The 13,667-nt window shown below is 45.4% G+C and overlaps 1 protein-coding gene across 2 annotated transcripts in view; it reads right to left on the bottom strand.

The window, feature by feature from the left end:
- The window catches only part of Cpxm2 (carboxypeptidase X, M14 family member 2), a 114,275-nt gene that overhangs the window by 10,630 nt on the left and 89,978 nt on the right, over window positions 1-13,667 (bottom strand). Inside the window, exons 8-11 of one of the 2 annotated variants that reach the window (XM_057777977.1) lie at window positions 10,049-10,172; window positions 7,079-7,275; window positions 4,822-5,001; window positions 1,961-2,258 (exon numbers count right to left, since the gene is read on the bottom strand). In XM_057777977.1, coding sequence (XP_057633960.1) covers window positions 1,961-2,258; window positions 4,822-5,001; window positions 7,079-7,275; window positions 10,049-10,172 — 799 coding nt within the window. The remainder of the gene's footprint in view (window positions 1-1,960; window positions 2,259-4,821; window positions 5,002-7,078; window positions 7,276-10,048; window positions 10,173-13,667) is intronic. The other variant, XM_057777978.1, reaches the window with a different exon arrangement.

Here is a 13,667-nt window from a genome sequence, read left to right as displayed (position 1 = left end):
GAGATACCTACCTAGGGGATGGTGTTGCCCACAGTGGGCTGGGCCTTCCCACATCCATTAACAACCCATCCCGCACACATGTCCACAGGCCAACCCCATATAGACAATCCCTGACAGTAACTTGAGGCATTGCTCTTCTCCCATATGATCCACAGAACTCTCTGATTGCTGCCAAGTGATTTGGGGGTCTCTTGGGGAAGCCTCTCCAGGTCCATGTGCAGGTTATACACAACAGGCATTGACATATATCATTGGTGACAACTGGGTGGCTAGCCAGTGGACAGCAGATGCACATAACTGTCGCCACCACATGGAGATCTCAGAACCCAACTCAGTCACGTCACACCTCAGTCAAGATGAGGTTCACAGTCTTGGACAGTCCCCCAGATCCTAGTAACTGAGCACAAAGCCCTAGCTCTGGACCACCGTGCCCTGCCGCTTTCTCCCATCTGCAGTCCTGTGAAATCTGAGTATCTCAGTGGCTAAGGGCAAGACCTAAAACATTCCACCTCTATCAGTCTCTTGCTTGGGAAGAGTCCTGGCCATCTCCAGGCATTCTCGTTCATAAAAATGAGTAAGCCCCACCCACCTCTGAGAACACAGTAAGGGTTAAAGACTAGTCGTTGGGGAGTTCCGAGTATTGATGCTTTGGAAGCCACTGATGGCGGTTATATCGAACATAACAATGGAAGGGAGTATGATAGCTCATCAGTTGTCAACCTTACTACATCTGGAATCATCTAAAACCCAAGCAACTGAGCACATCTGTGATGGATTTTCTTGACTGGATCATTTGAGGTGGGAAGACCCACCATGAATCTGGTCCACATGTTCTGATGGGAGCCCACATAGAAGGACACAGAAGAAAGAAGCTTTTGCTTTTTGCCTGCTTGCCCTCACTCTCACTGACAAGTGCATCTATCCTACTGCTGAAGCATCCCTCCACTGGTATTAGAACCTGCTTCTTCAGGATTCCAACACAGACCGAAGACCATGAGCTCTCTGGGAATTCCCGGGAACTCAGAACCAGACTGGGACTGAACAACCACCAGATTCTTGATCTTTATGTCAGGAGAAAGAGCTACTCAGACTACAGCCCGTAATCAACTCTAATATATATATATAGATATAATATATATCTAATATATATTTATAGATATAATATATCTATATATATATATATATTAGAGTATATATTCATCCTATCAGTTCTGTTTTCTTAGAGAACCCTGACTAATTGGCAGAGGGCATATAGAAGAGGGACCTGGGAGTTAACTCTGGACTAAAATCTATGATTGTTAATATTACCAACTTGACAGGACCTACAAACTAAGAGGAACACCCCTGGCCATGTCTCTGAGGGATTCTCTAGATTGGGTCAATTAAGGTGAGAAGACCTTGGATATCACCACATCATAGACTGGATTACTGGGCTGAACAAGAAGGAAAAAGATAACTGAATATCTGTATCCATCGGTATCTACTTCCTGACTATGGATGCAATGTAACCATGCCTCACATTCTTGCCATAATGGACTGCATCCTCTGCTGTGAGTCAATGACCCTCTAACACACACACATACACACACACACACACCACTACCACCCCACCACCACACAATACATACATTTCCCCCATCTCCACCAGCCTCCCACACCACCACACACACATACACACACCCCAACACACATACAGCACCACCGCCACCACCACACACACATACACACATACCCCCAGTCCCCCACACGCATACACAACCCCCAACATACACACACTACACATACACACATACCCCCAGCACACACACATACACACACACACTACATGTCACACACATACCCCCCTAGCCCTCCCACAGTTGCTCTTTTGTATTTTGTCACGGCCACAGGAAGAGTAACTAAAGCACCACCATCCATGGCCACTGGGGAAATGACGTAGACTGGCAGATCTTAGACTTACTTCCAGCCACCGTGTGCCAGGAAGCCCCGTTGACAGTGCCCTCCTCCTTCTGAAAGTCTTCTGTGTGGCACACTCGCCTCCTGGCATCCGTCATGAGGCGGTGAGTGGAGGCATAGGAGTATGCCAGCCAGCGGAACACGTGATCATCGGGTGTTGGGGTGTGCTCCTGCATCTTCCACAGGGACCGCACCATGTCATAGGGGTATGCCACCACTAGCTCACCCCCCTGTAGGTTGCCTCCTAGCACAAAGGGGATCTTCTCCATCCAGGCAATGACAGCTCTGGTCTCCATGGCCACCTGGGAGTATACAAATTTAACAAAGAGAAGGAAATTGCTTCATTGCCCTAGCTTTCAAAAAAAGGGAAATGTGTTTTTTTTTTTAAAAAAAAATCAGGAATTTTGTTGAACAATATTAGCAATATTCAGAATCTCAAACTGTGTCCTGGGAAAACTGGACTTTTTAGAAGTGATGGATAAAAAAGGGATGGCCAGGGATATGCCCAGTTTCCACAGCAGGATATTCTAGTAAATACTGAAGCGGGGTTAAAGCAATATCATTCTGTGATTCTACTGAACGCCTGGGTTAGGAGTGTTCACCCACAGCGACAGACAGCATGAGAAAGACACACGAGTTAGCTGATGTCTCCAGATGAAAGGCACACACCCCAGAACCCACAAAGCTGAATCTCACCAGGCCTCTAGCTGAGGTATCTGCAAAGGGCCAGATGGTGAATATTTGGGGCTTTGTGGGCCAGGCAGGCTCTGCCACAGCTACTCAACTATGCTCCTGTAGCAAAGAAACACCATGCACAAAATGCAGATGTGTGCCAACCGAGGCCACTCGGGAAAGCAGGCCTGCGTGGGCTGTAGTTTGTGGACGTCTGCTCTGTCTAGTCTCTGCCAGTCTTAAAGTCACTCTCTGTTTCCATAAGATGGAGAAGGATGCACATACATCATAGGAACACAGCCCTGGCTCCCAGAGGCAGTGAGGGCAGCTGCTCATACACAGTCAAGGGCGACATGAAGATATAAGCAAGACAGGGAAGGAGAGGAAATAATGGAGGGCAGTTTGTTCAAAGATGTAAAATGACTTTAAAAACAATAGAAAGGAAAGGGCCTCCTTTGAATCAAGATCTGAGCAAACAGGAGAAGGGTAAAGTGAGGTGAGAGCAATGAACGGAGAGAGGGGAGTTCACTGATTGGTGTAAGGAATGAAGGGGGGACAGTAGGGGCGCCTGCCTTTAAACCCAGCACTCGGGAGGCAGAGGCAGGTGGATCTCTGTGAGTTCAAGGCCAGCCTGGTCAACAAAGCCAGGACAGCCTGTGACACACCTTGTCTCAAAAAAGCAAAACAAACAAACAAACAAAAAAGGGAACTCTGACATATACCTTGCAATATCAACAAAAAAGCTTATTTGGGGCTAAGGAGGACTCCGTGGGTAAAACTGCTTGCTTCGCAAGCTTAATGACTGGAGTTCAGGTCTCAGAACTCACTTAAAATCCAGATGTGGTAAAGGAGCTCCCTGGAGTTTAGAGACGCCTGTTGAAACATTTACAAGTGAGACAACATGATGACATGGTGTCTGCTTTTGTAAGATGGGTGAGGGATGCCCGGGCGGAGGAAGCATGCGTCGGGAGAGATGCCCGGGTGGAGGAAGCATGCGTCGGCACACGTCAACGCCGACACGAGTACTTGTGAGCCCTCTGCTTCTCTCTTTACTTTTGTACTTTGACTTTTTATGGGAAAAGTTAAAAAAGAGGGAAATGACAATGCTAGATCAAATTAAAAGGTTGACATGGTTTAATATAGACATGTAAATCAAGTCAGATTATAATAAATTACAACTGTCACGCAAAGATAATTTCAGTAAGATAAAGTTGATGACAACAGAGGAACACAGGAAGTCACTTATAGTGCAGACAAAAATGCCGACTCAGGGGTACAATGTGCTTGCCAGGCTTCATTAACCTTGATTCTGGTGTTTAAGCACACCATAGGCCCTGAGTCAGGTTAATTATGGAACACATCTCATTGCACAGAATCAATATCGTTTCATGCTGGGAACATGCTTGGGTCCAACCCAAGACCCAAGTCTCAGGTGCAGGTGCTATGACTTGGGTGATTTCAGCCCCTTATACACCTCATTGCTTCCCATCCTAAATACGCTGGCTCTCATTTTCCCTCGGTCTTGTTTTATCTGCACATGAAGATGTCAAATTTACTGTTTCGTTTTACTTGTCTTTCTCGTTTTTTGTTGTTGTTTTTTTTTTACCCAGTTTATGCTCCTAAGATTCATTCTTGATTTTGATGAATGCTATTTCTCAGTCTTTTCCACTTTACAATGAAGAGACTGTTTATCTACATAGGTGAAAATGGACATTAAGTAGTCAGTCTATTGCTGTAAGGAAGCGTGTGCTTTGAACTCTCTGGTCCTATGTTCTGGTACACACATCACCAAAAGTGAAATGGCCACATGTCACCAGGACTCCATCTTGTATATATCACCAGAAGTGACACTGTTTATACACCTAGCAATTAGTGAAAACCGAAGATAATTTCATGGGAGTATAATGGACATGGATGCAGATGATAGTAACAAATCCATGCATTTTGGGGGTGGCTATTTTGATTCTTTACAACTCTGTAGTTATAAAGAAGTTCAATCAAATGACTCCGCAAAGAATTTCCATAATACCAGCTTGAAAGGCAGTTATGACCTAGGGCTATTCCTTCTGCTGGAGAATATGAGAAAGGAGAGACAGCCTTGTCTCAATCCTCCATGCCACACCCTCTGCAGATACCAGCAGAGAGTCTTCTGCCCTCCTCTGCCCTCCAAATGAGAAGGTTTTTTTCACTCACTGTGGCATTCTCAGACAGATACCACTCAGGGATGGCAATGTAGTGGTTGGGCACTTTCCTTGGGGCATTCTGCCGGTCCTCAGCCTCCCAGAGTAGCGAGTTTAAATCTGGAAAGTTGTTGTTGATATCGATCCCATCATGGGTCCAGCGTCCCAGGGACCAGCCTCCCAACTCGGAGCCCTAGAGAAGATCCAGAAGGTAAAGAGCTCTCAGATGCAGTGGAGAATTGGGGATGTGCGATGTGTCTGGGTCTCCTGTGTGCATCTCCAAATCTCTGAATGCTCTTGGCTCCAGAAAAGACATCACAGGAGATTATAGAAAAACCTGCTATTAACGTCCGATAAGCCACAGACAACATAGCTACCTCACTCCAAAGATGGACAGCCAGGGGACCACTTATGCCATATGGCCAAGCTCAAAAGCCTTAGGCCTCTTCTTGTACCCCTCCCTTGCCCCTTCCTCCACTGGTTGGCTGAACCTCTGAAAAGGAAAAGCCTGGAACTGGAGCATTGCAATATCACTTACTATCCATGCAGTACCAATGTGTGCCCTGCCCAGAATCCTGGCTGGGTTTTGTTGTTGTTGTTTGGTTGGTTTTGTTTTATTTTTTACTCTTTGCTCTTTGGGTGCCTGCAACCCAGCTCCCAAATAAATACACAGAGTCTTATTCTTTCTTACGAATGCCCAGCTTTAGCTTGGCTTATTTCTAGCTAGCTTTTCTTAAATTATCCACACTACCTTTTGCCTTTGGGCTTTTATCTTTCTCTATTTCTGTGTATTTTTCTTTCTTTATTGCTCCATTACTGTTTGTATAGCTGGGTGGCTGGCCCCTGTTGTCCTCCTCTCCTTCTCCTTTTTCTTGTTTCTCTCTCTTCTCTCACATTTTTCTCCTTCTATTTATTCTGTCTGCCAGCCCCACCTATTTCTTTCTCCTGCCTTGCTATTGGCTGTTCAGCTCTTTATTAGAACAATTAGGTGTTTTAGACAGGCAAAGTAACACAGCTTCATAGAGTTAAACAAATGCAACATAAAAGAATGCACATATCTTTGCATTATTAAACAAATATTCCACAGCATGAATGAATGTAACACATCTTAAAATAAAAGAATATTCTACAACACCTGACTTTGGAGTTAGTGTAGTATCCATGGACATACTACCCTGAATGTGTCCAATCTTGTCTGATCTTAGAGGCTAAGCATTGGTTGGGCCTAGTTAGTACTCGGATGGGAGTTATCATTACGACTAATCAAGTATTTGTGCCAGAACCGACAAATACAACTGAATGCTATACTTTAAAGCTCACATTTGACAGGCATCTCTACTTAGTGCTCTATTTTATCCCAAATACTGTGAAATATCATTATTGATTCATGACATGATTTAATGCCATTATATACATATATATTATACACATCTGTGGCATATACCAATTCCATATGATAATTAGAACACAAACTATAAGCAATATCTCAGAATCATCCAAACAGTTATCAGTAGGGGACAGGTGAGAATATTAGAGATAATAACCAAGGCTAGCATATGCCTCGGAAGTGCTCAGCCAACCCGAGGTGCTACAGCCATGAGGTGCACTGCTACACACTGGGTGTATAACAATGGCATTACGTGTGTAGATGCTCTCCAGCTGTGGACATACACCTCTCGGTCACCATCAGTCTCAATTCCTGCTTTGCATCCCTTAGAAACCTTGGAGATTGGAAGAAACAATCGGAAAGAAGGCAAAACAGCTCCCGTAGGCAAAGGCTGCAGACACAGGCTCCCACCTTCAGCAAAGAAGGCAAAAGTGGCTGGGGAGTTGGCTCAGTCGGCAAAGTACTTGCTGAGCAAACATAAATCTAGATTTCCCCAGCATCCAAGTAAAAAAACTAAGTGCAACAGTGTGCGCCTATAATCCCAGCACTAGAGAGTGGAGACAGATCCCTAGCTCATGATGGTCTGATGGTCTCGCTGAATCAGTAAGGTCCAAGTTCAGCTATAGACCTATCTCAACAACTAAAGTGGGAAAGCTATGGAGAAGGCTATTGAGGCCAACCTCAGAGCCTCCCTGTGCACATATACACACATGTACATGCACATGCACACCTACAACATATATCACACACATATCAAAAACAAGGGGGGGGGTAGAGGGAGGGAGAGCGAGACAGGCAGAATCAGATTCCTGGGAGTTGCGCTAAGCACACCCTGGAGTTGGAATCTTATATTGGTTGCATCTGGAGTCTAGAAGACACTTACTCCTTCGCAGGCCTTCTCATAGCCATCAGGATTGAGGGAGGGGAGAATGTGGATCCGCGTCTCTTCCACCAAGCGGACGATGCGTGTGTTCTGCGCCAAGTACTCCTGGCAGAGGAACTGAAGCAGCAGCAGCAGCAGCTCACGGCCGAGTACCTCATTGCCATGGGCCCCTGCGATGTAGTGGAACTCAGGCTCACCTTGACAAAGAAAGAGAGACACAGGCTCCTGCAGGCGTCTACACAGACCCTGGCAAGGTTTCGAATGACACAAACACCTTACAGCCATGTCTATTTTTCAAATAACCCCCTCCCCCAAATTGTATTGGGATAATTATTTTAAACTCAAGTGCTCAAGCACATAAGAAGGGTACAGACAACAAGCCTGAACAACTAGAGCCATGGAGTGTGTTCTCACTTAGCAAGGACATACCAAATGCCTCAGTACTGGTGATTACAAGCTTAACACAAAGCACAGCCATTGCTTTTCTCTTCGATGGTGTAGTTCCTCTTGGGGGTTTTCTTGCTGTGTTTTACAAGGAGCCAAAGATGAACGAATACACGAAGAAAATGGTCTAAAAGGAGTCAGCTAGGACACAGGTTGGTGAGTGGTCTGGATATTTTCTCCTCCAAAACTCAGCTTCTTAATGAGAGGGGCTACTGAGTCATGTGTGTATGTCTCTAAAATTCAAGTTCAAGTCAAGACCCTGTGATAGTATGAAGAGGTGGGGCCTTTAGAAGGGGATGAGGGGTTATCATCCTCAGAGAATGTAGCCTTCCACGGCCCTGTATCATGCAAGGGTCAGCAGAAAGCAGGCTACCACCAGCCAGGCTGCAGAGGTGCTAGCATCTCGATCATGAACCTCCCAGGTTCACCAATTGTGAGAAATAAATTCCTGCTGTTTATAAGATGCAGTCTTGTCTACTTTGTTATAGCAGCTAAACAGATTAGAATATCCGTGCTGGGAATGGCTGGTCACACTTCTTTTTCTTCCTTGTCAAGCGGTTCTATGTGAGGAAACATGATTTTATCCACAGGTAAGGCTTTTGCCCCCTCAAAGAAACTCCTGAGATAAACTCCTGAGACAGGAAACATGCGGGAATGATAGACATATCTTTGGCACCATATCTTGTGCACCTAGATTTCAGAGGATTTTGAGATCCTGGTCAGTTTTACCAACAAGAAAACTGAAGGTCCACCCGGCATGCAGAGACTTGGAGTAGTGATGTCTGGATAGGAAACAGCTCAAGGCAGGCTACATTTAAAGACAACATAGAGAGTCCACAGCAGAGAGTGTGGAAGGCATATTTGTAGTCAAAACATTTATGAAACTGTCTCTTTCCTCAAGATAATGAGAAGCTAAACGCAATATTAAGATGGGTAATTCTATCTCCCATGCTGTGGTGTATAGGTCTCCCTTTCATCTGTATGTTTCTCTACAGGAATGTGGCGATATCAGGAATTGATCTCCATGTCTCCAAAATTTCAACTGCCAGATTCTGTCTCTATACTAATATTAATTCCTCAATAGAATTGGTGTGTTATATAATACAAAAAGAAAGAAAATAAGGAAGGAAAGGAGGAAGAAAGGAAGGGAGGAAAGATGGAAGGAAGGGAGAGAAGGAAGGAGGGAGGGAGGGAGGGAGGGAGGGAGGGAGGGAAGGAGGGAGGGAGGGAGGAAAGGGAGCCCTGTGATTTCAGTCATTCATGAATCAGAGAGTCCAGAATGTTCTCCTGGAAGAGGAATCTGTTTCTCTCTCTCTCTCTCTCTCTCTCTCTCTCTCTCTCTCTCTCTCTCTCTCTCTCTCTCTCTGTCTCTCTCTCTCTTTGAGACCGGGTTTCTCTGTAGCTTTGGAGCCTATCCTGGAACTAGCTCTTGTAGACCAGGCCAGGCTGGCCCCGAACTCACAGAGATCCACCTGCCTCTGCCTCCCAAGTGCTGGGATTAAAGGCATGTGCCACCATTGCCCGGCTGAGGAATCTGTCTTATATCCAGCCATTTTCTCCTTTGTCTTGTGATTGGCCTCAGAAGTGGAGAGCACAATTGCATGTGGTCCCTGTGCAGCACAGGTGGGTGCTTCTAGCTCGGGGAGCTGTGCAACTCTTCTAAGATATGAGGGACACAAAACCAAAATCTGCTTATTAGTGGGATAGGTGACTCATGCCCTGAATCACAAATGCTCTCATGTAGAATGTGGGGAGATGCCTTCAAATTAGATAAGAAGCTACTGAAGTTGGGGCACCATCATCTTGGTTGGGAAGCTGGCATAGTTAGCACCAGCTGCCAATCTGACATAAACCTAGATTCACCTGGGAAGAGAGAACCTCAGCTGAAAAGATACCCACATCAAACTGGTCTGTGGCCATGTCTGTGAGGTTATTTCTTTCTTTTTTTTCTTTTTTCTTTTTTTTTTTTTATTGAACTCTACATTTTCCTCTGCTCTCCTCCCTGCCTCTCCTCTCCCCTTTAACCCTCTCCCAAGGTCCCTATGCTCCCAACTTACTCAAGAGATCTTGTCTTTTTCTACTTCTGATGTAGATTAAATCTATGTATGTCTCTCTTAGGGTTCTCATTGCTATCTAGGTTTTCTGGGGTTGTGATTTGTGGGCTGGTTTTCTTTGCTTTGTGTTTAAAAAACCACTTATGACAATTATCACATGTACTCCCTCATAAGTGAGGTTATTTCTTAACCACTAATTGATATAGAAGGGCCCAGCCCGTTGTGGGTGTACCACCCCTAGGCAGGCGCTGCTGGACTATATTTAAAAGATAGTTGAGAAAGGCCATAAGAAAAATTATTCCTTGTTCTCTGCTTTAGTTCCTGCCTCCAATTCCTGCTTGAACTTCCTTCCCTGGTTTCCCTTGACGGTGAGCTAATACCTGTGATTCCAGACAGACCCTTCCCTCCCAAGCTGCTTTTGGTTATGACGCTTCTTACAACAACAGAAAACAAAGACAGAAATCCATCTCACCAACTTCATGCTCCCCAGGGTGGTCAGAGATCTCTACAGCATACAACTTCAGGCCCTGGTGACTTTTGCCAATGTTGTAAATCCTGGTGATGTTGGGGCACATCTCATTCACAACCTTCATCAACTGAAAGACAAGATAAATGAAAGTTTTGAAATCATGATAGCTGCAGGCAAAAAAAAGGAAAAAAGCAGTTTTCCCCAAAAGACAGCTATTTCCACAGCCTCTCACCTCAGCACCCCCTCCATCCCACAGCTCTGTTGCTATATCTCTGTCTAGAACACCCTCTCTGGTCCCCTATTTCCCAGAATAATAACCGCCTTTCCAACCAAAAATCTATCCTTTGACCATCTCCTCTAAGGAGAAGCTCATGGCCATTGCCTGCTCTGGCCTGGTACTCTTAGGACACTTGATTATATTATAGTGATAGCCTCTTGCTACATACTGAATGTCTGTGCCCCTCAGCTGAAATCTAATCAATGCAATAGCATTAAAAGGCAAAGAATTGAGTCCAGTGAGATGGCTCAGTGGGTCAAGACCGTTGCTGCCAACCTGAGTTCCATCTCCACATACAGAAAGGAGAAAGCCAACTCCTACAAGGTGTCTTGACCTCAGCAAGTGCACGGATACCTGCAAGTGCCCATATCTTAACACACCTAATAAATAAATGTAACAACATATTTTTTTATAAAAAGAAGTGAAAAATTAGGTGGTAATTATGTCGTGTGGGTGGAGACTTTGTAAACACAATTAGAACCCTTTAAAAGAGGCAAAGGACACGCGTGTAGAGCAGTGGGAAGGCCACACACACGTGTGAACCAGTGGGTGAGCCCTCAGCAGACGCCACATCTGCCAGCACCTTGAGGTTGGGTTTGTAGTGGCCTCTAGAACTACAAACAAGGCATTTCTGTGGTCTACTAGTCCATAACGACAGCTCCAGCAGAGTAAGGCATCTTCCTGGGTTGGGATTTTCATTCTCTCGGATGTCACATGTGTTTGTCACCCCCTGGTTGTCGTCACCACCTCCCACCCCCTTGGTTGTCATCACCACCTCCCACCCCCTGGTTGTTGTCACCACCTCCTTGGCTGCAGTCAGCCTCTTCCTGGTTGTGGTCATGACTTTCTCACTGTGATTTCTGTCTTTCTGAACCAGTCTCCTTAGAGATCAAATTGTGCGAATATGGACTATATGATATTAAGTTTTCATAATCATTGCACACCTGAAGAAGGTGTTCTTGCCCTTCTGGAGCTGGGGGTGCAACAGGAAGGAGGCATTGGATGATGCAGTTCATGAATGCTAATGAAGAACTTCACATGGTGGCCACGGACACAAACCTCATGAGCCAGGTGGTGGGCTAGAGTGGGGGAAGGAACCCACATACCTTGGTCTAGAGTTTAAGATCAGCTAGCTAACTAACAGCCTTGGTCTATGAGAATGGTGTGAGCTATCAGGGGATGTAGTGAAGGCTCTCTAGTAGGAGAACAGCTTCTGGGGGATGGAGGACCAGTGGAATCCTCTCCTCAGAATTGCCTGCCTCGCATCCCTGACGGGTGCTGTGAGCATTGATTGGCTGGATTAAAGGTGTTTTTGCAATCCCCAGGCACCAGAACCTGGTGTAAATAACACTATATTCTCTCTATGTTTCCTGAGGACCCCACTTTTCTCTTTGTTTACTAAGGACCCTGCTCTCCTCTGTGTTTACTGAGGACCCCGCTCTCCCCTGTGTTTACTGAGCACCCCGTTCTCCACCAGGCACCATATAGACAGTGAAGACTGGAAGGTCTAGAGGATCATTTCAGAGCCATGTGTTAAGAACAGAGGGGACACTCTGGCACTGGCAGAGCAGAGGAAGAACACCCTGGCAAGGGTGGTGAGCAGGCAGTATCCATTGGAAGGACTCCGCTGCCCTGAAATACAAGCTAGAACTGCAAGTGTCCCTTTCTCCCGCTGCAGTGTGAATGATGGCCATAGTCCACTGGCCTCAAGGCCCTGTATGCTCATCCCTCTTGATGCGGTCACACTGACAAGGATCTTAGCAGGTCCTGAAGATTATTCCTTCAGGAATAAGACCTAGATAGTCCATTACTAAGTGGCAACAAATTTAAGCTTCAAGCACAGCCCTGGCTTCCTTCTCTGTTACCCTCGATCTTTAGTGCAACCTGCACCAGAGGTCACAGCCTCCACACTGGAGGCAGACAAATGTCTTCCCCTGGATGCAGCCCCTCACCAGCCCATGTGGCAGCACTGGAGACAGTGGGGGTGAAGAGTAGGGAGATGCTATGAACCAACACTAACTGAGAGACATGGGGCAAAGAGAGCTACGTTCTAATCACAGTTGTGCAGAACCTATGGAGACAAGTCCAAGCACTGGAGAGAGAAAAGTGTGTTGCTGTAGCTTGAGTGTATGTGTTCCCTGAATTCACAAGGTGGAATCCAAGACTCAGTTTCATAATGTGTAGGGGTGAGGGCTTTTCTAGGAGGTGATCAAGTCACAGAGGCTCTGCCCTTGTCAGTGGAATGAGTGTCCTTATAATATAGGGACTTAGGGCTGACGAGGGAGGAGGACTTGATTGGGGGAGGGGGAGGGAAATGGGAGGCGGTGGCGGGGAGGAGGCAGAAATCTTTAATAAATAAATAAATAAATAAATTTTAAAAAAATAAAGGGACAGGAGAAAACTAGGTAGGTCTTTGCATTTTGCATTTCCATCTTCCACATGAAGACCCAGAAACAAGGCACCATATTGGAAGTAGAGAGCAGCCCTCACTAGATACAGAATCTAGTGATGCCTTGATTCTAGGTCACCCATATCAAGAACTATGAAAAATCAGCTTCTATTGTTTAGAAATTACTTGTTCTCTGCACTTTTGTTAATCTGTAAACAGACCAAGGCAAGAAAGATGTAAAATTTGCCAAATCATCAGTACAGTGACTTTATAGAGGATCCTTCAGACTTGGGGCTCTCTGTTGATATAAGAATGCCTGTCTAGTGAATGGAAGTATTTCTTTAAAATTGTTTAAAGCAGCAGAAAAGGTTTTCTTCCATCATCTTTCTTCAGAGACCACCTCTAACTCAATGGAGAAGGAATTCTCAGATGAAGAAAACCACAGTGAGGAGAATCCATGGGTCATGTGGTGGTTTTAAAGAAAATGGCCCCGAAAGAAAGTGGCACTTATGGGAGATGTGGCCTTGGTGGAAGTAGATAGAGCCTTGTTCAAGGAAGTGTCTCATGGCGGAAGTAGGCTTTGAGGTCTCCTATGCTCAAACTGCATCCAGTGAGATAGACTACTTCCTGTTGCCTGAATGTCAAGATAGAGGACCCTCAGCTACTCCAGCATCATGTCTGCCTGCACATCACCATGTCCCACCATGATGATCATGGATTAAACCTCTGAAAATGTAAGTAACCCCAATTCAATGTTTTCCATTCTAAGAGTTGCTGTGGTCATGATGTCACTTCACAGCAATAGAAGCCAAAACTAAGACAGAAGTTGGTACCAGGGACTGGAATATTGCTGTGATAGGTCTGACCATGCTTCTGTTTGGAGTAATATGGATTTTGGGAATTTGGGTTAGGAAAGCAGTGGCATGGTTTAAGTACTGCTTAATGAGTCATACTAG

The sequence above is a fragment of the Chionomys nivalis genome, chromosome 8 (genome assembly GCF_950005125.1).
Source record: "Chionomys nivalis chromosome 8, mChiNiv1.1, whole genome shotgun sequence".
NCBI lineage: Eukaryota > Metazoa > Chordata > Mammalia > Rodentia > Cricetidae > Chionomys > Chionomys nivalis.
Note: the sequence above shows the minus strand (reverse complement) of the source record. Positions and strands in the feature narration are given on the sequence as shown.